Source organism: Charadrius vociferus, unplaced genomic scaffold (genome assembly GCF_000708025.1).
Source record: "Charadrius vociferus isolate BGI_N301 unplaced genomic scaffold, ASM70802v2 scaffold262, whole genome shotgun sequence".
Taxonomy (NCBI): domain Eukaryota; kingdom Metazoa; phylum Chordata; class Aves; order Charadriiformes; family Charadriidae; genus Charadrius; species Charadrius vociferus.
The window spans coordinates 2,048,174-2,074,805 of NW_009647218.1; the positions used below are offsets into that span (position 1 = coordinate 2,048,174).

Genomic DNA, 26,632 nt, shown 5'->3' on the forward strand with positions numbered 1-26,632 from the left:
GTTGCACCGGTGTACACTTCCCATGCTGACCCTCCAACCTCGAACGCTTACAGAAGTCATGACTGAAAACATGATTTCCTGCTCTGTAATCCACTTCACCAGCCCACTTCCATATCCTGAAAGGTATGTAAACTTAAGTGCAGCACTAGGCGTCCATATAAATGATCCTTTCAGAATTCTTCCATGTTTGTTGAAACATTAGGGGTTGCTGGGTTTGAATCTTGCGAAATGGCAGCAACAGTGACAATTCTTGGAGAACCAAGAACCTCAGTAACTGAAGAGTCCAGTTCTCCTGAGGTAACAATAGCAAGGGCCGTTCCACCACCCTTCTTGTTCTGATGAGTTTTGACATGTTTTGAGAGATGGTCACTTCGCATAAACCTTTTAGAACATTCTGGGCACTCAAATCTCTTTTCACCTTTTTTAAAAGAAGAACAAAACCAAAATGTTACTGAAAGGGAGCACTGAACACTTTTTGCTTGATCATTTGAATCTGACCCTTTTCTATTCAACATTTGAACTGTCTTTAAAACGATACAATGTTTTCTTCTCTACCTGTCTGATTTCCAGGTAACAGGCTTTTGGCAATCCACTCTTCACTACTAAAATGTTCTCAACAAATACTTGCTATGCTGTGATTATCTGGTAAGAAGCTTGACTTTCAGGTCACCAGAGAACTTCCATAAACTTCTATAACGCTGACAGAGTAGGAGCAGTAAACACCCTGAAAGAACTACTTGATAGGATTTTTTTAAGATGACTTTTGTTATTTAGATTAGTGATGAGAAGGAAATTTGGAAACATGAATCCCAAAGCTCCATAAGGATGTATGAAATCTACGTCAAGAGAGATAAATTCACAGAATCACAGAATGGTAGGGGTTGGAAGGGACCTCTAGAGATCATCTAGTCTACCCCCCCTACTAAAGCAGGTCCACCTACAGCAGGTTGCACAGGATCACGTCCACATGGGTTTTGAATATCTCCAGAGAAGGAGGCTCTGCAACCTCTCTTAGCAGCCTGTTTCAGTACTCTGTCACCCTCAAAGAAAAGAAGTTTTTCCTCATGTTGAGATGGAACTTCCTGTGTTCCACTTCGTGCCCATTGACTCTTGTCCTATCACTGGGCACCACTGAAAAGAGTCTGGCCTCATCTCTTGACACCCTCCATTTAGATATTAATAAGCATTGATGAGATCCCCTGTCAGTCTTCTCTTCTCCAGGCTAAACAGACAGAGATCACGCAGCCTTTCCTCATAAGAGAGGTGTTCCAGTCCCCAGATCATCTTCATAGCCTTCTGCTCGACTCTCTCCAGTAGTTCCTTGTCTTTCTTGAACTAGGGAGCCCAGAGCTGGACACAATACTCTAGATGTGGCCCCATTAGAACAGAGTACAGGGGGAGGACAACCTCCCTCAATCTGCTGGCCATGCTCTTTTTAATGCACGCCAGGAGACCATTGGCCCTCTTGGCCATAAGGGCACATTGCTGGCTCGTGGTCAACTTGTCCACCAGGACTCCCAGGTCCTTCTTCACAGAGCTGCTTTCCAGCAGACCAAACCCTAACCTCTACTGGTGCATGGGGTTATTCCCCACTAGGTACAGGACCCTACTCTTGCCTTTGTTGAACTTCATTAGGTTCCTCTCCACCCAACTCTCTAGCGCATCCAGGTCTCGCTGCATGGCGGCACAAACTTCTGGTGTGCCAGCCACTCCTCCCAGTTTCATATCACCAGCAAACTTGCTGAGGGTACACTCTGTCCCCTCATCCAGGTCACTGATGAATATGTTGAGTAAGACTGGAGCCAGTATTGACCCCTGGGGAACACTGCTAGTTACAGACCTCCAACTAGACTCCACGCCGCTGATCACAACCCTCTGAGCTCTGCCATTCAGCCAGTTCTCAGTCTACCTCACTGGCCACTCACCTAACCCACACGTCCGAAGCTTACCTATGAGGATGTTATGGGAGACAGTGTCAAAAGCCTTGCTAAAGTCAAGGCAGACAACATCCACTGCTCTCCTACCTCATCTACCCCACCAGTCATGCCATCACAGAAGGCTATCAGATTGATCAAGCATGATTTCCCCTTGGTGAATCCATGTTGACCACTCCTAATAACCTTCTTTTCTTCCACATGCTTAAAGATGACATCCAGAATGACCTATTCCATCACCTTTCCAGGGATGGAGGTGAGGCTGACTGGCCTGTAGTTTCCTGGGTCCTCCTCCTTGCCCTTTTTGAAGACTGGAATGACATTGGCTTTCCTCCAGCCCTCAGGCACCTCTCCTGTTCTCCATGACCTTTCAAAGATGATGCACAGTGGCTTAGCAATAACATCTGCCAGCCCCCTCAGCACTCGTGGGTGCATCGCATCAGGGCCCATGGATTTGTGGGTGTTGAGATTGCTTAAATGATCTCTAACATGGTCCTCCTCAACCAAGGGAAAGTCTTCCTTTCTCTAGACTTTTTCTTTTACCTCCAGGGTTTGGGATTCCTGGGGGCTGGCCTTAGCAGTAAAGACTGAAGCAAAGGCAGCATTCAGTAACTCCACCTTCTCTGTATCCTCCATCACTAGGGCACTAACTTCATTTGGCAGCAGGACCACATTTTCCCTAGTCTTCCTTTTGCTACTGATGTACTTGAAAAAGCCTTTCTTTTTGTCCTTGACACCCTTGTCAGATTTAATTCCAAGTGGGCCTTAGCCTTCCTCATTGCCTCTTTGCATACTCTGACAACGTTCCTATATTCCTCCCAAGTGGCCAGTTCCTTTCTACTGTCTGTAAACTTCCTTCTTCCATGTGAGTTTTTCCAGCAGCTCCTTGCTCATCCATGCAGGTCTCCTGCCTCCTTTGGTTCGTTTCTTACTCAGAGGGATGCACCAATCTTGAGCTTGGAGGAAGTAGTGCTTGAATACTAACCAGCTCTCTTGGATCCCTCTACCTTCCAGAGACCTAACCCATGGGATTCCTCCAAGTAGGTCTTTGAAAAGGCTAAAGTTAGCTCTCCTGAAGTTCAGGGATGTAATTCTACTTATTGTCCTGCTTCTTCACTGCAGGATCCTGAAATCCATCATCTCATGGTCACTGCAGCCAAGGCTGCCCACAATCTTCACATCCCCAATCAGTCCTTCTAATTCACCATACTAAAAAGTCCTGTCACTGTTCAAATGTAATTAGCGCTTAGACTTATCGAGTGCTATCTTCTGATGCTAGAAGTTGGGGGGGGAGGGGAACCTTCTTGGGGCTAGAATTCTGAAGGCAGAAATTGAAAATTTTATCAAAAAGGTCCACCTTTCCAGTCTGAACTGTAAAGAGAACTTGCTTTATTAGTTCTCACTTGAAACTCCAAGAAGCTTCCCATGAAGATGAAATGTGATGCATGGACTAAGTTAATAAATTTCTTAAGGACTGAACCAGTCCAGCGAGGAAATGACAACCCTGGTCCATGGCCAACCCTACATAGAATCATATCATAGATTGGTTTGGGTTGGAAGGGACCTTAAAGATCATCTAGTTCCAACCCCCCTGCCATGGGCAGGGACACCTCCCACTAGATCAGGTTACTCAAAGCCCTGTCCAACCTGGCCCTGAACACTCCCATGGATGGGCCATCCACAACTTCTCTGGGCAACCTGTTCCAGTGTCTCACCACGCTCACACTAAAGAATTTCTTCCTAATATCTAATCTAAACCTACCCTCATCTACATGCTCAAGAAAATTTGTGAAATTTAGATCAGGAATTCATTAGCTAATGTACATCAGCTATCTGTGATGAAACAGTCTTTTTTTTTCTAGCACAGGTACAGAAGAACAGTTTGAATAGATCTCATTTTATTTATGATGTCACAGTCAGCTCACATTGACGAACACTGAAATCTACCACTTAGACTGTTTTAAATCTACTTTATTTACATTTAAAAGTAATTTTCAGAGACCCTAATAAGCGAGATCTTTAATATCGCTGTTTAACCACGGCCACTATGATTCAGACTGCCTGTACTACGCATACAAAGAGGGCTGACCAACCTGTGTGGGTTCTTCTATGTCTTTGTAACTCATCGCTCCTTGTAAATCGCTTGCCACAAAAAATCCAGTTGCATACAAATGGTCTTTCACCGGTATGCCAGCGCAGATGGGCTCGAAGATGAGATGTCTTGCCATAAACTTTTCCACATCCTTCAATATGGCAGATATGTTGTTTCTTTTTTCCTGGCTCATTGCTGCCTCTGAAAAGATCAAATTTAAACAGGTAGGTAATTATATTCTAAAATATTATTAACTATTACGAAAAATATTTCATGCTAATACAGACAATTACAATTGCCTGTCTAAAAAGAAATATATGAACATACTTTCTAATAGAAAGCATTAAAAAACGTAGGCAAATAAGAAAATCTCATGCCCAAATGAGGCAAACCGGTAAGAAGCCTAAATATGTCCTGATAAAATTTACATTTACCTTCCTTCTCCCTCTCTGCAATTAGGACATGAGCAGGCAACTCTTCTCAATCTCTTGCCAGGTTGCACTTCCTGGTCAGAAGCTTGCTGAGCCTGTTGCAGCTGCACTTGTGTTATCTGATCAGGACTAACAGCACCAATTGCTGCATTAGCAATGCCACCTACTGCTACAGTAACAGGCGCTATTGTGGCTTGCTGTACTTTTACTCCATCCTGTCCTTGCTGTTGACCTGTAAAATAAGAAAGTGTTTTTATGTTTCATTAGTCATTTCAATAAGTGAAATGCAGAAATAAACTTTGTATGTTTTATAGAACAAAAATCCACCTAAAGTTAAGGAAAGCTACAAAACAACTATTAAATCCAACCATTTTCCTGAAGCAATATCAGAGGACTTACCTGCTAGCTTAGATAGCCCTGTTTAATGTAATTTGTTATTAGAACAGTACAAGACTGCAAATTACTGACTCATACTAAGAAATGTGAACTAATTTAAGAAGTGTTTTCTTCTTCTCAAAAGCGGAGACAAATGAGAAAACATTAAACAAAATCTTACACAAAGAGATTTTTAAATCTATTGCCAATTAATGTCTCTCTAATTACCCTTGAAAACATATCTACATTCAGAAAACTACAATTAGCTAATTTTAAAAGCTGATTTATGGCACATACTGAATTGTCACTTCTCATACAATCTGTCCTGAATCAACATTGAGGCACAAAGGAACTCTCACAAAGAAAAAGAAATGTTGTAGGACTAGACTTGAAGAAGCTAGCATACCAGAGCTTTGTTGTTAGGTTGTGGGGGTTTTTTTCAGGATTCTCCACCTGGGATGGGGTAATCCTAGTTATACGTACAAATTGGGGGACAAGAGGCTGGGGAGCAGCCCCACAGAAAGAGATCTGGGGGACTGGGTTGACGTCAAGTTGAATGAGAGTCACCAGTGTGCCCTGGCAGCCAAAAGGGACAACCATGCCTTGGGGTGCATCAAGCACAGCACAGCCAGCTGGTTGAGGGAGGTGATTGTCCCACTCTAAACTGCACTGGTGCAGCCCCACCTCGAGTATTGTGTGCAGTTTTGGGCGCCTCAATATAAGAAGGACTATTAGAGTGTGTCCAAGATGTTGAAAGGTCTCGAGGGCGAGACTTATGAGGTGCGGCTGAGGTCACTTGGCTTGTCCAGCTTAGAGGAAAGAAGTCTGAGGGGTGACCACATCGCAGTCTACATTTTCCTCAAGGGGGGCAGCAGAGGGGAAGGTGTTGATCTCCTCTACCAGCTATGGGACACATGGAAATGGTATGAAGCTGTGTCAGGGGAAGTTCAGGTTGGACATTAGCTAAAGGTTCTTCACTGACAGGGTGGTCAGTCACTTGAACAGCATCCCCAAGAAAGTAGACATGGCACCAAGCCTGTCAGAGTTCAAGGAGCATCTGGACAATGCTCTTAGTCATATAGTTTAGTTTTAGGTAGACCCATGAAGAGCAGGGAGTTGGAGTCGATGATCTTTATGGGTCCCTTCCAACTTGAAATATTCTACAATTCTGTTTTGCAGAAGGGAGTATGTTTTCACTAAGACTGGAAAAGCAGATTGACTGAATCAAATGGAATTCTAAGACTGACTTGATGAATTAAGAACTTAGTTTCATTGCATAAGTTCATTGATCTCATTTGCTTTCTTGATCAAAAGAAACCAGTATTACCGTCTTGATATTAAAGCAAAGACTATTCCAATACAGGTAAGAAGTGTAGTTTCTTGAGCAGCAGGGTAATATTATGTTTGCTTGAAAAGTTAGTACTACACAATCTAAGAAAATAACGTCACAAACTAAATCTGACAGAAACATTACTTCCAGCTGCAATCTGACAACACTGAATGCCAGTCCTGCCAGTAACAGGAATGGGACAAAAATATCATTAGATGCCGCCATTTTCAAAAATTCAGTGCCTTCATACATGTGGGAATTAAGAGGGTATACTACCTACTTATTGAGAGAGTGCAATGACCAACCAGAATTCCTTAGAATAGACTATAATATTTTAAGACTTGAAAGTCCTCAGTATTGAAGCATTAATTCAAAACTTAGAAATCCCTTGGGGGTAACATGATTCAGATTCAAATGGGTACTCCAGCTTACTTCTCAAGCATCCATAACAGACACCATCAATGGGGATAAGACTGAGAACACTCCCTCTGAAGTCTAAACTGCCTGTCTACCAAGTGAGTTCATATACAACACAGCAAGGGATAAGGACTACTTCATTCCCATGGTTGCTAAGGAGCAATATATGTTTTCTTATATGATAACAGCCATAGATGAAACTTAACACACACCATGTAACACCACCACATACACACAGATAGGTTAGGACTAAAGAACATGATATGCAGAGAACTACCCAAAGTGACTTGACTGTTCTCTAACAGGCCACTGTTGGCTACAGGAAATAGAATGAGTATGTCTCACGCCTAGGTCAGTACCAGGTTATTTTCACCAGAAGCACTGACCAAATTTTCCCAGTTATCTCTCTTGCTTTCCCTCTGGAACTTGCACCTGATCTGCCTAGATATGAATAAACACAGATTCCTTGTTTTCTTAAGCAGGCCACAAATATTGACAGATGCTGAGTACTTTCAGTTCTCTGAAAAGAACAAGGACAAACTCAGAAGAGAAAATGTTTGAATCCCACTTGCTGTTGGACAGACAGATATTAAAACAACAACAAACAAAAAAAATCTAAAAAGAGTCTGGTATTTGCAGCAGAGGAACCATAGGAAAAGAATCACTGGCTTAATCTGAGTGCAGAGCCTCTATACGTCTAGGACAGAACAAAGTCTTTCTTTTCAGAATAGCTATATACTGGAAATAAATTTATTTCCCATATTGTAATGGGTAAGAAAAGCACTGATGAAAATCCTTGAGGGAGAGTATGACAGGGTAAGGAGAACACTGTGGTGTAAATGTAAATAGTAATATCTACTTGGGTCTAACAGTGACAGAAGTGGATACAAGAGCTTCCAAAGAAAGTGCTAGTCCAGGGGCAATAATTCCTTGTCAGGCTCCTAAGCTGCTGCAGTGCTGACCGAGCGCTACAAGTAGCCAGAGTCAAAGGCGGCTGATCATTTTTGTCATATCTAAGGCTCATCTTAACATGATAATGTGATTGCTTGTGTGGAAAACCAGCTGCCGGTTTTGGTTAGCCAAAGGTAAATTAACAGGAAGAACTTGCTCTGCTTGTAGTCTTTTGCAGAACACAAACTGCTCTTCTGCCTGTTAAACATACCCAAGATGTAAACTCCTTCAATTCACAGAGCAGCACTATAAATTATGAGTCTACAGATGGTTACTGCAAAAGTTAAAGATGTAACAGCTATAATGGCCACACCTACTGCAGCCTCTGATGCTGTTTGCACTGTTGGTCATGTTTTCAAGTACATTAGTAAGAATTATCCTTTGTTGTTAGAGTCTGGTAGAGGGATGACTCCATTCATGTCAGAAAGTCCTATTTGAGCAAAAAAGTCCTGGCACCTAACCAGTCTGTGGTCAGAACACAGCTGAAGAGCATCATTTTCTCTCAATTTTCCCTTTCTCTCTGATTTTCTTGAATTGATATTACAGTTTCAATGCATATTTCCCCGAGGCTGCCAGACCACGGCTTTCCAAGAAAGATGTAAATAGAGGCACTTGAACCCTGAGGAGGACAACTCAATTTTTCACTCCATGATTAGTCCTAGAGTGATAAGTGTCCAGCACATAACTCTCGCTGGATCTGACCAATACACATTTATGGGGAAAACTGTTCAGCATTTCTAAAAATCCAATATACTGTGCTGCTTCGATATGAACCAACTTTCAGTCTTTAAGTCATGAGACTACCAACCACACAAGGATCTTCTAATACTTCTTCAGAATATTGAGTACCACTGTCAACAAATACTTTATCTGCTCCGAAGTCTCCCTCCCCAATGTGAGGGCCACGTGTACCTTGGAGTATAGGATACACACTACTGAGCTACAACCTTAATCTATTTATTGAGCATAATACAGCGATACATCTGAGGAGAAATTATTCACAATAACCATAAAGGTGACAATAAAAATACAAAGGAGAAAATGCCAAAAGTAAGGTCTCAAGCAGACAACTACATTATCCATATGGTTTCAGTTAAACAGTAATTAAATGACTGCTGTTTAGATAGCATTAACAAAGTTATTACATTTTCTAATGTGAATGTTGATTTTCTTCTTTAAACTAATCTCACTGAGTTGTTATTTTAAACTCCCTTCCCTTGTATCCCACTTACTAAATTCAGAACAGAAGGTTCTGAAACTCTGAAAATATCAGACAAATAGCCTTACTTAAAGATCCAGGCCACAATATTCAATAAGCAAATCTCTACTTTTTGAGGTAGAAAAGTAACTGAAGGAAGCACACATATCTGATAAATATTCTTTGCCAGAGATTTACTGTTATCACAAAACACTGGAAAGTTCAATAATGTAATTCCTGGACGTAATTTTTGTTTTGAACTCCTGAAAGGGCATTCCAACAAGCTAGCACACTAGTAGCATACAGGACAAAGAAATGCACCTATTCTCATCTTGAAGTTGTTAAACATAAAATTCATCATTCTTGCTCTTTGAGAGTCAAATGAATGTATTTTAGACCATTTGAAAAATCTTTTATCTTGAAGAAAAATCAGAAAATTTCCACAAAACAACTGACAGAAGATGCCATCGTCTAAATCTCAAAGTGAGCCTGAAATAGTCTTGAGTTGTACAGAATTTTGATTTTTTTTTTTTTAACTATATACTGGAATCCACTATGGATCACTAAGCTTTAACTTTTACATCATTTATACTTATTAAGGGAAAATAATGGAATTTCTTTATTTCTTAAATGAAGTTTACTGAAGAAAAGATACTGAGAAAACTTAACCGTTGATATGATTTTGTCAGCAGCCTACAAAAATAAATTGGGGCAACTTCTAGAAGTTTATAAAAATTTGGATTTTTCAATAGAGAGGATCTAGATACAAATTAGCTTTTTGTTTGAAACAAACTCTGCTTATTCTGAAAACACGTGGCTGAGATAACGTTATCCATACAGGAACAGAATTATCTCCTAACGCTTTCTAGATGGAGAAAAAAAAAAAAAAAGACCTATTAAACATAATCCATATGACTTCTTACTAGTGACATAAAAATGCCATTTAAAGCCTCCCAGAAATTCTGCTACAATCATAAAATCACTTGACAGTACTTCTTCCTGACATACTCCAAACCACGAGACCTGATAGCACTGTACTTCATCATTCATAACCAAACCTTTCAGTAACAAGAGCTCTCATATTTCAACACAGATGGGAGAAAGAGGTCTAAACATTACATGAGGAAACAAAGTCACACTTCAGTTCATCTATGTTATCATACATGAGTTGTCAAAGCAGTGACCACACATTTACACCAGCTCTAGGAAGACAAAGAGTTTTTGTTAAGTTCCCATGATTTCTTTAATAGTGATTTCCTGAAACTGTGAAACGTTCCTGATTAATAAAATCACCGCTGAACTTGTGTATGACTGAACTTGATTGCACATGCTGTCAGGTTACAATGTTAAGTTGCAACAAAATGTTAGTGTATAAAATAACACTGATACCAACTACGCCATTGCATTTCATTTTCTCTCAGGTCTAAGTTCTCCCTTTTCTTTTGGATTGTAACTGTTTATTTGACCACAGGACAACATGCAAACAATAAGGCAACCTGATATGGTATTTATTTTGCAAATCAAGTGCAATAAGACTCTCATCCACTGCAATATTGCATATATGATTATGACTGAATTTAATTAAGAACATTATAGAAATTTTTAAAGCTCCTCAAATAGAGGAACCTGTATGATTTTAGTCATTAATCTATCCTATTTAAGCAGTTAAGTAAATATATTACTTATTATCATAAGATACAGGATTATCAAGATAAAGGATTCCACATCCTTTGTTCCTCAGCATCACTTACTTAGCTTTTGAATTTTGCAGTAAAACTGCATCTTAGCAGTTACAACTTGTATACACTTACACAAGACTCTGTAACACATTCATGCAACAAAACTCAACAATCTTAAGTAATTACTATGAAGCCAAATAATATCTCTCTCTCTCACTCAATTTTAGGCCTCAAAGCTAATTTGCAAAATAATAATTCCCATACCACCACCTGGATGATTACAGAAAGCTAATGCATGGTACCTAGGAAGTACTTTCCTACAGAGTGGTTGACCACTGAAGATCACGATTACCAGGCTTGGCCATCCATCGTAGGTCAGAACAAGTTTCCCTTTACTACATATTGCACCTGTGTTCCTGTCACACTGTTCGTGTTCACCTGAAGTAGAAAGCATGAAAAACTACTCTTTGAGATAAATAAGGCAGAAAGGGAAGAAAAGGACTTAACTTGAATGATCCACAGAAATCACGGGAGTCAAACTTTAGAAAATGGATCTGGGAAGGAAGAGAAATTTAAGACTAAGACAAAGACACTTCTAGTTTCTGGTACTTAGTTCCCCAGAACGATTTGTATAGATTTCCTGTTGCTGTTGTGCAACCAGCATTCAGCAGTCAAAAAGATGACGGCGTTAATCGCACAGAGGAATCTCAGTGGCATGCAGCTTACTACAAAATCTGAGGAACACTTTGCAAAACACACCTAGAGCCAGAGTGGCTAATGTTGCAAACCAGAAAATTTGTCCAATTGCATATACTAAAAATGAAAGAGAAGGTTGCAACTGACATCCATAATTCAATGTATATTACTACAGGATGGCTAAGTAAAGTTAATGACAACCTGTAGAGTTCCAAAGCTTTACAAACATTGGAGCTGACGCAGCAGCTCACCTGTTCAACAACATACTGATGCAAAGCAATGTGGGAAAAGAGGGTTCTCATCTCCCATTCCTCTGCATATCCAACCTTTGGTCACCTTGCAAACATTCTTTACTCTAACATTCTTTTTCCACAATGACAGATAATTTACTTTGATTATGTGATTCTGTGATTAAGATTAGCCAAGATTTTAATTTTATTTTTTTTTAAAGGCAATAGTTTAGTCAGAGATATTTTTTTCCCAAACAAAATCTACTAGAAAGGAGGTTTCATGCTGAAAAATGAAATGAAAATCATATCTTAAAATTAAACATATGTGAAGACAACACTGAGTTTCAGGATTTACACAAAGATGATGTGATTTGGTGCTACTTAAATGGTACACAGATAATTCTGTCTTCTCTTCTTCCCTGAAGCAGTGGTTGATAAAGATTTATGAAGAAACAATACATGACAAGAAGAAAATTACCCAGAACAGAAACTGTACAAGGGACCATGCAAGGGACCCACACATTCTGTAGAGAAGAACAGTTTGGAATAGAGAGAGGAACTGGATCCACCCAATTACTAAAAGAAATTTGGGTAATCACAGCACAGCATTGTGTCTAGATGCCCCTACAAGCAGAAAGTTTCCAGTGCAAACTGCAGCATCAACCAGACATCTGCCTTTTCTACCTCCTACAGGGACATTGCAGCAAGTTTCTATCTTTTCATCTTTTGCCTGTTGCCAACTTTGACAAGTTTTGTAAGAACATTTTGGCCTTTCCACCAAACCCCTCTTATGTCAAATGGCTCAGTGTGTTCAAAGATTACTGAACAGCAGCATAATTAAGCTCAACTTCTGTGAAAACCACCACTTAAAAGAGTAAGATTTAAGGCAGTAAAAAGTAAGTTTAAGGGTTTTTAACACCTTAAAGAAAACTGAAGTCTTTTTCCTTTGCGAAGAATCTTACTGGCAACACAAAGACAAAACAATGCCCAAGAAGCTTCATGAAGGCACTTTAATGACTTTTCAAAAACGTTAAGGTTTACCCAGATGCTTTATGACAACCTGAAGTCACTTCAGTACTTTGAGACAGAAAATAAGTTTTCTCAGCTGGTAGTATCTTCCATTAAACTGAAAGCCAGTTTTATTTTATTATTTTATTAAACATAGGAAAGAGCTATCACAAATACAACACAGAAAGACCTATACAGGAACAACATAAAAAAAAAAAAGTGTGTGCTCGCACCCCAGAAAGCCAACCGCATCCTGGGCTGCATCAAAAGGCCAGTAGGTCAAGGGAGGTGGTTCTCCCACTGTACTCTACTCTGGTGAGACCCCACCTGGAGTACCGCATCCAGCTCTGGGGTCCCCAACATAAGAAGGACATGGACCTGTTGGAGCGAGTCCAGAGGAGGGCCAAAGATACTCAGAGGGCTGAGGCACATCTCCTATGAAGACAGGCTGAGAGAGTTGTGGTTGTTCAGCCTGGAGAAGGCTCCAGGGAGACCTTAGAACAGGCTTTCAGTACTTAAAGAGGGCCCACAGGAAAGGTAGAGAGGGACTCTTTATCAGGGAGTATAGCGATAGGACAGGGGGTAACGGTTTTGAACTGACAGAGGGTAGATTTAGATTAGATATTAAGAAGAAATTCTTTACTCTGAGGGTAGCGAGACACTGGAACAAGTTGCCCAGAGAAGCTGTGGGTGCCCCATTCCTGTAAGTGTTCAAGGCCATGTTGGATGGGGCTTTGAGCAACCTGATCTAGTGAAAGGTGCCCCTGCCCACGGCAGGGAGCAGGCTGAGGGAGGTGATAGCAGGGATGATGGAACTAGATGATCTTTAAGGTCCCTTCCAACTCTAACCATTCTATGATCCTATGAAAATCAACCACAGAGCTACAGTTTCACAAAAATTTAGTCTTGCACAACAAAGTAGAGGTTTCAGTCAAAACAAGGCAATGCCTCTGGTTGTTCTGGATGCTATGGCTTCAAATGGAAAGATAATATGGTCAATTTATTATGCATTCTAAAGAAGGAGTTGGAATCAGGAAAAATAACTTGCTATACTACTGCTAAGGCAGTAGTATAACAAAGAACCCTGATTTTCATCATGATTGAAAGAACAGCGAAAAAGAAAGGTGTATTTGGGAAGAGTGTTCAAGAACACTTCTCTCCAGATAAACACAAATAATACCCCAAGTACTGAAGCTTAGAGCAAATAGATAACTGAAAACCCAAGCACTAACTGTGCTACAGATTGTCAGATGCACTGCCTGGAAACTAGCAGTAGATCTAAGAAATGTAGGTTTTTAAGTTTACTTTCAGTGAACATCTCCGTCTACCCCATCACCCCACTCCAGCTCTCAGGTTATTCTACAGCTTATAGCCAGAACAGAACTTGGCCCAGTTCTTTTTTTTCAGCTCTCCCCCTTAACTCTGAAATAGGGACAGGACTAGAAAGAAACTTGTTCGACTGTTGGTCTCTACAGTCTCACTAGAGAAGCTCAGTATCTGACAAACTAACAATAATAAAAAAAAATTTAAATACCTACCTTACACACTTCTGCCATATAGAAAATAAAATAGTGGTCTCAGAAAGCCTGTTTCTCAGCATCTCAGTTCAACTTCTGTATATTACCATGGAAATAGTAATAGTCTTATCTTGAAAGGACAGAATGAGGCTGACATTAAGAAATGTGAGCTAAGTTTCCAGTACTCAGTCTGCTTTTTGCATCTTTTTTTTTTTTTTTTTTTTTTTGGGGGGGGGGGGGGGAGAAGTGGGGCTTTTTTTGGTTGGGTTTTGTGGGGTTTTTCTACTACAGTTTAGCTAGCTTACATATTTTACGCTTGGCTAGAAGGTTCAGAAATGTCCTTGAAGTAAACTTTTTGGAAATATGAAATGCTATCTTTATATTATCAAGATAATAATAAATATAACTCTATGCACAGGAGGGATTGGTTAACAGGTACATACATTGAAAATGTTCTCAACAGAAAAGATAGCTAACTTTAAAACTAGGTTAAGTTGTATAGCAGTTGATAATTTATTTAGAATAAAAAAAACACACTGGCAAGGTGATTAGAAGTTATTGGGAAAAATAAGATTCATAAAACATTTGTAAAGACCTTTTACAGTAAGACTAAATATGAAACACAAGCCTTGGTTTTTAACAGCCTATGGATGTATACGTTAACCAATACAAACCCTAATTTGTTTATTAAATATGTAAAAACTGTAACTTTGTTACAGCCTTCATCAGGCAAGGACCAACAGATCTATATATTACATAATCACAGAAGAAGGGCCACGTAAATCTCCAGGATCCAAACCCTTGGAAGTCCTGCCAGCTCCTTCTGTAACATCGTTAACCCCTTAAAATGGTAAGCTTAATCGTCCTTTTCAGACCAGAACAAACTGAAGAGCTTGATGTTTTAGTCAGAGTTACTTCCTGATGACCAAAGAAATAAGACAACCAAGGCCCATATTTCTTAGACTTGAGTATTTTGCTCAAGGGAAAAGTGGTCACATCATCACCTGAAAGTACTCTGTAATTAAGAAAAGTCAGACTTGTACCTAATGTGTATCCCAAATCTGTTTTGGCAGGAGGATATTAACTGATCCTTTTCTCTTCACAATAAAATGATACTAGACTGCCAGTCTATTAAGAGTAATTACGCATGTCGGGATAACATGGTTTACCGATAACCAGCTGATTAAGGTATATGACTGTTAGCCACTGTCAGTAGTATAAAACATCACTCGAAACTCCATTCTTAAGAACAGACACATATAGAAATCCATATAACTATAGCCCAGAAGAACCTAAGCGTGTGCTGAGATGCTACATGTCTCAAGAGATTACAGATGTCCAGAGCTATTGTCTTGGTGAAAGCATCATGACAAGAGCAACATATTAATTGTAAAAATTACATTTCATTATGCAGTCCTGACTACTTCCAAAGCTACTATACTACAGCATATGAATAACACAACTTTTTAACGGGTAATTTAGTTAATAAAAGAACTGTCCATTAAAAAATGTAGCTGTTTTTCAATGATAGTTATTTACACTTGAAATTAACATTGCCCTTCGAACACAACATCCCATTCCATATATAGTTAGATTTTTCAATAATCACCATTGCCATTAAACATTTTTAATACATTAACAGTAAGAATTGATTTATCTTGTCCACTGGTCCCAAAATCATATGAAGTTAAGTACTCCATAATTTAAGTTACACTGAGGAAGTTATTTCAGTAAGATTTTTGAATATGCTTCTCGCCACACCACCGCCCCAGGTGGTAATGGGCAAACAAGAAGGTTGGCTTTGTGCAGATCTAAGCATTCTTAAAAAAAAACAAAAACCAAAAAAAAAAAACAAATCAACAGGCTGATGAAGATGTGCAGTATCGCTCAGTCTGCTTGCTTGACAGTTTCTGATCAAGAAACTTTAGCCAGTTCATTTCCTGCTCTCTATGCTCTGATTTCTGACAATAAGCAACAAGAAAGGGGATGGCAAAACCTGATATTCTCAGAGAGTGCACCTGTATTGATGAAACATTTTTATAAGAGCACATACTCTAATAGGGAAATGTTAGTTTTACTAACATTCTTCTTCGAAGACTTAAGAACTTACATTTAATTCTTGCAGTTAATAGAACAGAAACCTATTTCACCTCACAATTATAAGAAGAGTTGGTACTTGAAATGGTTCCCCTCCCCACTTTATCTCAAAGTAATGACAAAGTCATGCCTTGCTACTCACAGGTCAGGCAGAGAAGACTTGTTTTACTGAGGCATTTTTAACCAGGTTAGTCTCCATGGGCAATTTAAGCTGAACAGGTATATTGTGCATTCCTTGTGCATGAAGTTCAGGAACAGTTTATTGATACTTTATTTTTAAGCTACTATCCTCAAGGCAAACATTTGTTTTCAGCAGCAGTTGTTAAACTGTTTCTGCCACTATTTTGAATTTCAGTTTAAGAAAATCCCACAGCCCATGCAATTCTGTCATTAGAAAGCTAAATGCTTCTCCTATAATTACCCTGAAGCATTTGAAAGGGATGCCAGTGCTATAATATTTAGAACACTGTGGTTCGGCAACAATTCTCAGCTCAAGGCAACCTGAGAACAGTTGCAAGTGACCTTTCGTGACTTTGGAAAAAGTATGCTAAATTTCTCTACTCCTCCCAACTACACCCTCAGAATGCCAAGTAACACATTATGAAGTAAAAAACTAAGAAAGACTCCTGCGTTTTTTTATTTTATTTTATTTTTGTGGAAATAGCTCAGTTCTTTGTACTTATCTTTTTACTGCCGATTCCACAGCTTGCAGCTTGTTTCTTTCAAGGTATTTGCTGCAGCTTGTTTGCCAATGAACATCTAGGGAAACACTGGATGTTCTTCAAAAAAAAAAAAAAGATCATGCAACTACCATCCTTCAGCTCCTTTGACTTCCACCCTTGGTATTTATATTTGCCAGTTTGCTTGTATACACTATTTTAAACCCTTTTCACCTTGCTACCACCTACAGGCATCCCTCCTTGCTTAGCCACACAACTCACCGAGTTCTGTTTTACACATACTCACTATTACATTAACATGAGCAAGGTGACCCACAGGTTACACATTGTCATGAAAATGCATTTTCTTTCATTCAACAACAAAAGTGTAATATTCTATGACTTCAGATTGAATGCCTTCCCCTCCCTCAATAACTAGCATATGTGATAGAGATAATAGAAGACTGTGAATAGTATAAAGGTGAATCAAATAATTTAATTTTTCACAAAACAGGAACTTAAGAACATTAAATAAAAATGTGTCTTATACAACAATTAAGACAATTTATAGCAGAGAAGTATTGAACATGTGAAAAATTTTTGAAAAAGACATTCACTGAAGCAAAGAAATCCATCAAGGATAATTGAATATTAAAAAAAATAAATCCCACTTCTGGCTTGGGAAGATCTGAGCTACAGATCACTGAATGGTGGGAAGAGCATCTGAGCAGATTATTCTTGTATGCACCCCCTGCAGTCAGCATCAGACAGGGTAAGAAACACCTTTGACTCTTCTGTTCATAGAATGGTTAGAGTTGAAAGGGACCTTGAAGCCCATCGAGTTCCAACCCCCCTGCCATGGGCAGGGACACCAGACCACTAGACCAGGTTGCTCAAAGCCCTGTCCATCCTGACCTTGAACACTTCCAGGGATGGGGCATCCACAACTTCTCTGGATACTTCCAGTGCCTCACGACCCTCACAGTAAAGAATTTCTTCCTTATGTTCAATCTAAACCTAACCTTCAATTTAAAACTGCTGCCTTTTGCCCTGTGACTACAGGCAAGCCTTGGTAAAAAGTATCTCTCAGTCTTTCTTATAAGCTCCCTTTGTACACTGAAGGGTTGCAATAAGGTGCCCCCAGAGCCTTCTCTTCACCTGCCTGAACAATCCCAGTTGTCTCAGCCTTTCTCCATAGGACACGTTCCAGACATCTGATAATTTTAACGGCCCTCCTCTGGACCCGCTCCAACAGGTCCATGTCTGTCTTCTACTGGGGACCCCAGAACCAGACGCAGTACTCCATGTGGAGTTTCACAAGAGCAGAGAAGAGGGAGAGAATAACCTCCCTTGACCTGCTGGCCTCACTCCTTTTTTTCGCAGCTTTTCATGCAGCCCAGGATACAGTTGGTTTTCTGGGCTGTGAGCACACATTGCCAGCTCATATCCAGCTTTTCATCCACCGGTAGCTCCAAGTCTTTCTCTACAGGGCTGATCTCAATCCATTCATCACCCAGTCTGTATTGATATTGAGGACTGCCCCAACACAGGTGCAGGACCTTGCACTTGTTCAGCCTCATGAAGTTCACAAGGGGCCACTTTTCAAGCTTGTCCATGTCCCTCTGCATAGCATCCTGTCCCTTAGACATGTCAACTGCACCATTCAGCTTGGTGTCATCTGCAAACTTGCTGAGGGTGTGCTCATTCCCACTATGTCATTAATAAAGATATTGAACAGTACTGGTCGCAATACAGACCCCTAAGGGATACCACTGATTACTGACCTCCATTTGGAGACTGAGCCATTGTCAACAAGTCTTTGAATGCAGCCATCCAGTCAATTCCTTATCCATGTAATAGTCCATTCATAAAGCCCGTGTCTGTCCAAGGCTATTTATTGTATGGGACTGTGTCAAACTCATGGTAGATTATATCAGCTGCTCTTCCCTTACCTACCACCACAGTGACTCCATAGTAGAAGGCCGCCACAGCAGTCAGGCACAATTTACCCTTCGTGAAGCCATGTTGGCTGCCTCTAATCACCTCTTTGTCACTCATACGCCTTGACATAGCTTCTAGGAGGATTTGTTCCATGATCTTACCAGGCACAGAGGTGAGGCTGACTAGTTGGTAGTGGCCAGGTTCTTCCTTTTTACCCTTTTTAAAAATGGGTGCGATTTTCCCTTTTTCCAGTCACTATTCCCGAGTTACATGCATTTAATCTTACATATCACTTTATTCCTGTTTAAAGAATTTAGTAGAATGTTTCAAACTCCTCTGCAAAGTTTGACAGTAATATCTAAATAATGTCTTCAGTCTTTGAACAGCAAATCATAAAACGGATGACTGTTACACAAAAAGAGTTACTAAAGAAGGAAAGGGAAGAGAAAGCCTTGAAGACAGGATGGAGTTGGATCCAGTCTAATGAGGAAACGCACAAGAAAGCAGGAGGAGACCTGGACGTACTGACAAACTGTATAACTACCAATACCAGTGCAATCAAAGTAGCTGGTCAAAGACAAAAATGCCTTAGTAATTCATATTACTACAGAGTATGAAACATAAGGGTAAGGTTCATTACCTTTTTAAAGTGCCCCAATAAGAATGCTTGGTATTAGTCCTCATTGTCATTAATAAATGTTTTAGAGTCCACAGCACATCCCTGCAAAAGACTTAAAACTCTCAAGTTCCAGTATTGCCAGGCAACAGACTGTTCCACTGAACAGAAGTCATTCGTCCAGGTTATTTTGGTGGATGAACTCCAGATTCCTCATAATTCAGGCCACATCAACACTCATCTTAAAATGGCTTGAACTTGAGTTGCAAGGTGATGGAATCTGGTGACTTTTGTGTAAAGCAACTAACAAAGCTTGGACTAAGTCCACATAATATGCAAGTAATATTTTTCACGATTTTTAAAACAAAAGTCTCTCATACACTTTCGTATGGGACAAACACTTTCATCATGATGTAACAAAATTACTTCAAGATGTATAATTAAGGTAGATACAAGTCTAACTTATTATTTTTGTTTTTCACATAAGAAACACCGAATTATTCTGAAAAGACATAATCTCCATCACCACCACTAGATTCTCACTGTTAGCAAAAACAATGAACAAGTTCAGAAAAAGTCTGTGACCTCTTCAGAAAAAGTCTGTGACCTCTTCAGAGGGCTCTCAGTGAAAGAAATCCTACAGGCAGAACACAAAACTTTTACAGGGGAGCCATTAATACTCAGCATTTATTACAGGTTAACTGGTCTGTTTTATCTCACCCCATATTCTTTAGCATCCACAAATGTTCACATTCCGTGTTATTCCTAAAACAAGTACACTCCAAGCCAAATGTGTTGAGGGAAAAAGAAACAGCCCACCAAAAAGAAATGGTTTTATGAACTATGTATTTTCCTTAGAACCGTCTAGTACTAAAACAAGTTTCTTCCACATAGTCATTTATGTTTTCAATTAACACATCTGGACAAATAAAAGGGCCCAAAAATAAGCTTTAAAAAGGCAAAGGACACCATACCCAAAGAAAGGCGGGGGGGGTGGGGGGTGGAGGGTGGGGAACGGATGGACAGACGGCGGAACAGGATCAGAATCCTTTCAACTTGCCTCTACAACTATCACAGCAGAAGCCTTGAAAAAAAGGTAAGGAAACTGTGCCATACCTGTTTGTCCCCAAGCTCATAGGGGCTACATTCAGGAAGTCACCACCTAATAACATTAAGGCTATCCCATTCCACAGGGAATCATGTATAAAACAACAACTCACGCAGCACAGAAGAAATGCAGTTTACTTTGTACAGAATTAGCTTGCTGTCCTGCTTAAAGGCCATGACAGGTACCGATCTCAAAGCAAGGCGGGTATTTGTAGATCCCTGCATGTTCAAGTAAACGCGGTTGCTTTTATATAGTCTGTTGTTTGATTAGCTCTTAATTAAAGTAATTGTTTAAAGATCTGTCTTTAAGGCTCAGATACTTAGTTTCTATCTTCTCATCCAGCTTTCTTCTGTTCACATAATTACTCCTTTGACTAACACTTCGTACATCTTTTCAGCAAAATTTCACAGAATCAGGGTGGCGTAGACTGGAAGGGACCTCTGGAGGTCATCTGGTTCAACCGCTCTGCTCAACCAGGACCACCTAGTTGTCCAGGACCATGTCCAGACAGTTTTTTTAATATCTCCAAAGATGGAGAGTCCACAATCTCCCTGAGCAACTGAGCCAGTGTTCAGTCACTCTCACAGTAAAAAAAGTAACTTTTTTCTACATCACTGATATTGAGTAAGTTCTTCCTCAGGCCAGAAAGTGAAACAATCTGAGAACTTTTCTGCTTTACCCTGCTTTTTGACCACACACAACATACAATCCAAAGTGTGATACTTACCAAGAGCAAGGTTTGAACTTTTAACTGAAAAATACAACAAAAAAAAACCCTCAAGCCCAAACACACTTATTCTTCTTGCTTGGTTTACAGTAGAGCCTATACACCTTGGGACCAGAGACTTTGAGTAACAAAGGTTATAAAAAGCAGACCAAAACTAATACTTACTTGAAGATGTTAATATATTTTTCTTCCCAATGTGAAATTTGTCTCTTTTGGAATTTAGAATCTATTTGACCAAAAAAAGAGACTTTCCCAAAATAGTTCTATAGCTTAATATATCCATAAAAATTTTAAGTTAAGAATTTTTGTTATTTGCAGTTAATTGTTTAGAGTTCTGTTGCTTTACTATTTCATTTATTACTGAAAAACTAAGACAAGTTACCTAAATTACCCCATTGTAGAAATAACTAGGAAAATCAATGTTCATGGAGCAGAAATACAACACAAATAAACAGTTATTTCAGACAAACACTTATTGTGTTGTAATTTTTTTCCCCTGAAACTCAGCTGGCTTGATCAGTTGGGTTTGCTTGAAGGACAAAGTAACTTTATTTTCCTAACAAAGTTAGAGCACCCGAATCAATGCATAGGGTAAGTCCTTCACTCAGTCTTTTCCCTGACACTTTCTGGACATCTTCCATATGGCTGACTTCTAACACCTACTTCTACTGGTCATTTGTAGTAAATTATCCACTTCTGGAGAGCTTGATTAATGTACAGAAGAGTTCATACTGACAAGTTTAGGTACTGCAGAAAAACAATGGAAATACCAGTCTGCAGATGTTGAGGTAACTAAGCAGTTTACTTTTTTTTAGGTTTCCTGTAACAATAATAGCAAAAAAACATTTCAAAGACAGTAATTCTGAGGAAGTTAATAGCTCTCATCAAGACAGGTTATTCCTTACAAGTGCCAAGCAAAATTTAGATTTTAGCATGTTTGTAATTTTCTATGTCATAATCATTCTTTCCTTGAATACTTAATATAGCACTAAGGACTGCACATCATGCTCTTCACCTTCCTTTCTGTGCTACCATATCTCCCATTCCCAAAGTGTAGCATCAGGAAGTTTCACAGGAGAGAAGTAGAAATAAGTAAGAGAAAGAAATTATAACTAATAACTCACATTCTCACAGTTTGTTCTTTCTCCAGAACCTCAAGCCTTGGGAAACAGAAATAGTACCTTATATACAAAGGAATGGAGAAGAGGTCAGAGGATTCACTGCTGTTAGCATAAAATTCTAAGTGCTACAGAAACAGACATAAGGCCTACCCGGATTAAAAAAAAAAAAAAGGAAAAAAAGGGGGAGGGGAATTCAATGGTCACAAAGCTTAAGTTTAATTAATGTATGAACCCTGCGTGACAAAGGCTGGGCTTCTCCAGGATCATACTTATGACTCATTCCCTTTCTTTCATCCTGTTACAAATCTCAATCCCTTTATTTTCCAACAGACATCACATGCCAGCAGAGGTGCAGTCAAGATAACTGAGCAAGATGATATTCAGAATCTCTTCTTCTAATACCTATTAGTGTGTACTAAACAGTTGTACACCATTAGTAGGCAGAGAAAAAAATGCATGCAGAAAGGTTCTTCCTGCACATCCAAATCTAGGCTGTTCCCAAGCAGGCTTCCTATGAAGAATTCCCTACCAAAGTAGGAACTTCTGTGTAACGACAGTAGTCAACCACCACCATCCCATCAAAAAAACCCAACTTCTAAGTCAAATTGGATTGCAAGATATTGTAGCAGCTGGTCAGCTCCAGCTAACTGAAACTTCTTTTTGAACCATTACAGCTAAACACAAGGTCAAGATTTTAATTCTGATTACCCAGATTAACATTTCTGTAACACTCCTTAAGTAAGCCAGGTTTAGTGCATCCAACCCAGCTCTTGGTATTTCAACCTGCCATCGAGTGCTGAAGAGTACCACAGCAGATTAAATTCTCCCAATGGCAAATTTCTTGCTATCAACTATTTTTAGCCTCCTCAAAAATGTTTCAACTAAAGGGAACAATCCTTTGCCTGGCTAAACATTTCTCATCTTAGCATACAATTATAAAAAAAAAAACCACAACAAAAAAACAGATTAAGAGTCAATATGAAACTAACATTTGTTTATGCAGACTGGACAGCAGTCAAACATGAGTATTTTATTACTGTATACTTTTCTTTCTTATACTAAAAAACTGTGTCTATAGTCAAGTTGCTGTTAAGACAAGAGTTTATTGTAACTACCACAACAGAAGACTTACTTGTACAAAATAAAACCAAGCTCATGTAAGCAGTTATCAAACTGTCAGAGAGACCCCCTAAATCAAGTTTTACCTGACATGTTAAAAGTTTGCAAGTTTTACACATAGAGTTGCCCTTCTAAGACACTGCATAGACCTTGCACAGAACCTACTTTAGAACTAAGCTGTTATCCAGCCTAGAGCCTTTCAAGAGTTCCTTTCCCAACTATTAGACCAGCATAACCAAACAGGCATTTCATAAGACATATCAAAAGTTCATCAGCAAGTACTGAGGAACAGTTACCAGTTGTTTTTATTTTACTTTTTTCATAAGGACAAGTCACGGGAACTATACTGTGCACAAACACACCTTATTCCATTCAATCTCTTTGCAGAACTCAAACTTTTAAGGAAACAACTTTTTAGGAGCTAGTGCAAAATGCAACAAATAGCTCCATACAAACGCATGCCATGGCACAAGATATCCCAGTTCACATACTGTCACTTTTCTCATCCTACATCCCCCACGCAGAGATTAGGAATATTGCTTGGTTAGAAAAAGCTTTTTGTTGTTGTTTTTTAAACATACGAAAGCTCTAACAGTAAAGTCTCAAGTTCACTCTTGAAGCCTGCAAGTCTATAATAAGATGGAGAACATGATAATTTGAGAATAGTTTATCAAATAGAAACAGTTCCATTTCAATTGACGCAACTGGTGGTATTAGCTCAATGTTTAGAAGTGTCAGCTATTTTAAAACCTGAATTTTAGCGATAAGGTATTTCCTCACAGTTAAGGGTTTAACATTTATTACAGAAAATCCTGAAAAAAGTGTTAATTTTAAACTGTCTGGTACTCTTGCCATAATAAATAAAAAAACCCAAACAACAAAAACCCCACCAAAACAAAACAAACCCAAAACTTTGTCAGACCACTCACCCGCAACACTGGTAATGGTAACAGGAACTCCTTGAACTTGAACACCTGCAGCACCCAGGTTGGCAACACTAACTGTCTGAAGATTAGGTACTGAAGCAAGCTGGGCAGCGTTCAGAGTGATGGGGGTACCAGCAACAGCCACTGGTGCAATCTGGGCAATGGTTGTGCCACCACTTGAAGACACAGGGGTAATGGTTAGCTGTTGGGGTAACCCAGCATTTTGAACTTGAAGATTTGAAAGGCTTTGCAGATTCTGGACCTGTACAGTTTGCCAGCTGATCTGACCTGATGGTGTTAAAGTTGGAGCCCTGATGAGCACCTGAGTTGGACTCACTGCCTGCAGCTGAACGTTCTGCAAAGGCTGCTGCTGGATGGTCTGTATAGTCTGCCCTGACTGAAGCTGAAACGACTGCGGAGGAATGGCCTGAATAATCTGCTGCTGAGGTTGCTGGATCTGTATCTGCTGCAGAATAGGCTGACCTACGATTTGGACCTGCTGAAGGGAACCGGACTGATCCTGGACATTCTGTAGTCCATTGGACTGAAGCTGACTGGAGCTCTGGGCTTCAGAGTCTGTAGCGGTTTGGGGTTCTTCAGTTGTCTGCTCTGAACTGCTGCCTGCTGTGCTTGTGTACTGGCCTGTTTCTGCAGAGCTTACTAGCGTGTCACTGCTCGTTAGAGATGTTGAGGCAGTGGTCGTAGCGGTGGAAGATGAGGAAGGAGACTCTGGCATTGTACTAACAGAGGCAGAAGTGACAGGCGTAGATGCTAGCTGATTTCCATTGGAAACTCCACTCTCAGTAGACTGGCCAACTTGACCCGAACCTCCTCCAGCTGCCACGCTGTTTATCACAGGCAATGCTAGGGTTACCCCACCAATGTTTATAGGTAACGTCGTTACAACTTGTGCCTGAGTACCAGGAATAGTTTGCAGTTGCAGGGGTATGGAAACACCAGGCCTAATTTGGACTGGAACTGTCTGATTTGCTAGGTTCTGAGCAATAACATTTCCCGAAGCTGTCCTATTTGCAGTTGTGAGAATAGCTTGATTATTCCCTGCTGGAATAAGCTGAATTTGACCCTGTAGGTCTTGTAGACCAGTAGCATTAGAGGGATTGATTTGAAGTTGTTGACCTTCTGTTGTCTGGATCTGTGGGATCACTTGGTATTGGACACTACCACTTGGATTTTGTACTTGAATGACTTGGAATTGTCCAGGGGTTGTTGCAGAAGAACTCCCAGACTTGGTTTTTGAAGGAGATGTACTTCCATTGTTACTGCTGGAGGGACTTGCTGCACTCGAGGCAACAGAAGATCCTTGTTGAGCAACATTATTTTCTTTTGAAGCAGAAGGAGCAGTGGCAACAAGCTGCCAAGCGTTTCCAGCAAGCTGAGTTGTTACCAATTCTAACTGCTGTGGCTGATTCTGAAGCTGCACCAAACCTTGATTTGGATCTATAATAATCTGCTGCTGTCCAGTTCCTTGATTCTCACCAGGAGTTCCTATTTTGCTGCAAGTGGCCGCTAGCAAAGCCAGAGGAGAAGGCTGAGAATCCTATCCATAGAGAGAGAAAACAGAACAGATTCAGGAGAAAAGCATGAGTGTGAACCATCAGAAGTAAGCATGAGGTTTACACAGGAAGCAGAAAAAAAACCACCACCAGTGCTTCTGCATAGAGACTAGTGATAGAGCTCTGAAAAAGGAAGTATGTATTTCTGTAAATAATCTGTAAAAATAAGGCCCTCAGTTATCAATGAGTGTGTGACAGCCAGGACCTCAACCGCATCCTCAATCCAATCTTTTTTTTTTTCCCCTAAAATAAAGAAAAAATTAAAAATGCTTCTATTGCAGCTGATCACTGCAAAATGTAAAAAAAAAAACACCACCATAAAAAAAAACATGTCCAGGCAGTAAAAATATTGCACCCAACCAACTACGTTTCATCCAACCCAAAGAAAGATGCCCTGAGCAGGAAATGCTGTTAGCTGAACATTTCATTTTAAATGCTAATAGTTTGGGCGCTCCCCTATTCGGGTGTGTGTGCTTTACCTGTGAGCCTCCAGTTTTCCCTTTTTTATTATTATTGTTGTTATTCTCTGCCTCGGGAGACTTCTCTCCCTCTGTGGGCATAGTTTCCTCCTTCTTTTGATCTGCAAAAAAAAAAAAAATATCAAGTGTAACAGGTTAATTATTCACCTTCATTTATACAATAACAAAACCTACGAGCATGTATCCTTTTCGGTTCCCAGCCCGTCGCCTTTACCTCTTCATCAAAACAACAGCGCAAATCATTATTACAAAAGAACGAGTCCTAAGAAACGTGGTTTGAAACCCAACCCATGGGGGCTGGAGAGTTAACACCCAGAAAGGGGAGGTTTGGTTTCCTCTCCCGGAGACAGCAGGAAAAAAACCACCCACAACCCACCTCCTTCTCCTGCCCCCTAAAGCATCGACGG

General features: G+C 39.9%; 1 protein-coding gene across 1 annotated transcript; it reads right to left on the reverse strand.

Moving 5' to 3' along the window:
- Positions 1-170: 170 nt before the first annotated feature.
- Positions 171-26,306, reverse strand: SP4 (Sp4 transcription factor). The gene is made up of 5 exons (XM_009879552.1): positions 26,226-26,306; positions 24,176-25,730; positions 4,461-4,689; positions 4,028-4,227; positions 171-418 (listed from the first exon to the last, which is right to left on the reverse strand). Exons 1-5 carry the CDS (start codon positions 26,304-26,306, stop codon positions 171-173), a joined length of 2,313 nt encoding a protein of 770 aa, XP_009877854.1.
- Positions 26,307-26,632: the final 326 nt, after the last annotated feature.

What these genes read in the sequence shown, in the direction of transcription:
- SP4 (XM_009879552.1), bottom strand. Translation starts at nt 26,306, where the DNA reads ATGCCCACAGAGGGAGAGAAGTCTCCCGAGGCAGAGAATAACAACAAT. An exon ending in TGCAGAGAGGGAGAAGGAAG is followed by an intron (nt 4,228 to 4,460) that starts GTAAATGTAAAT and finishes TGATCTTTTCAG; the next exon opens with AGGCAGCAATGAGCCAGGAA. An exon ending in ACATAGAAGAACCCACACAG is followed by an intron (nt 419 to 4,027) that starts GTTGGTCAGCCC and finishes CTTTTAAAAAAG; the next exon opens with GTGAAAAGAGATTTGAGTGC.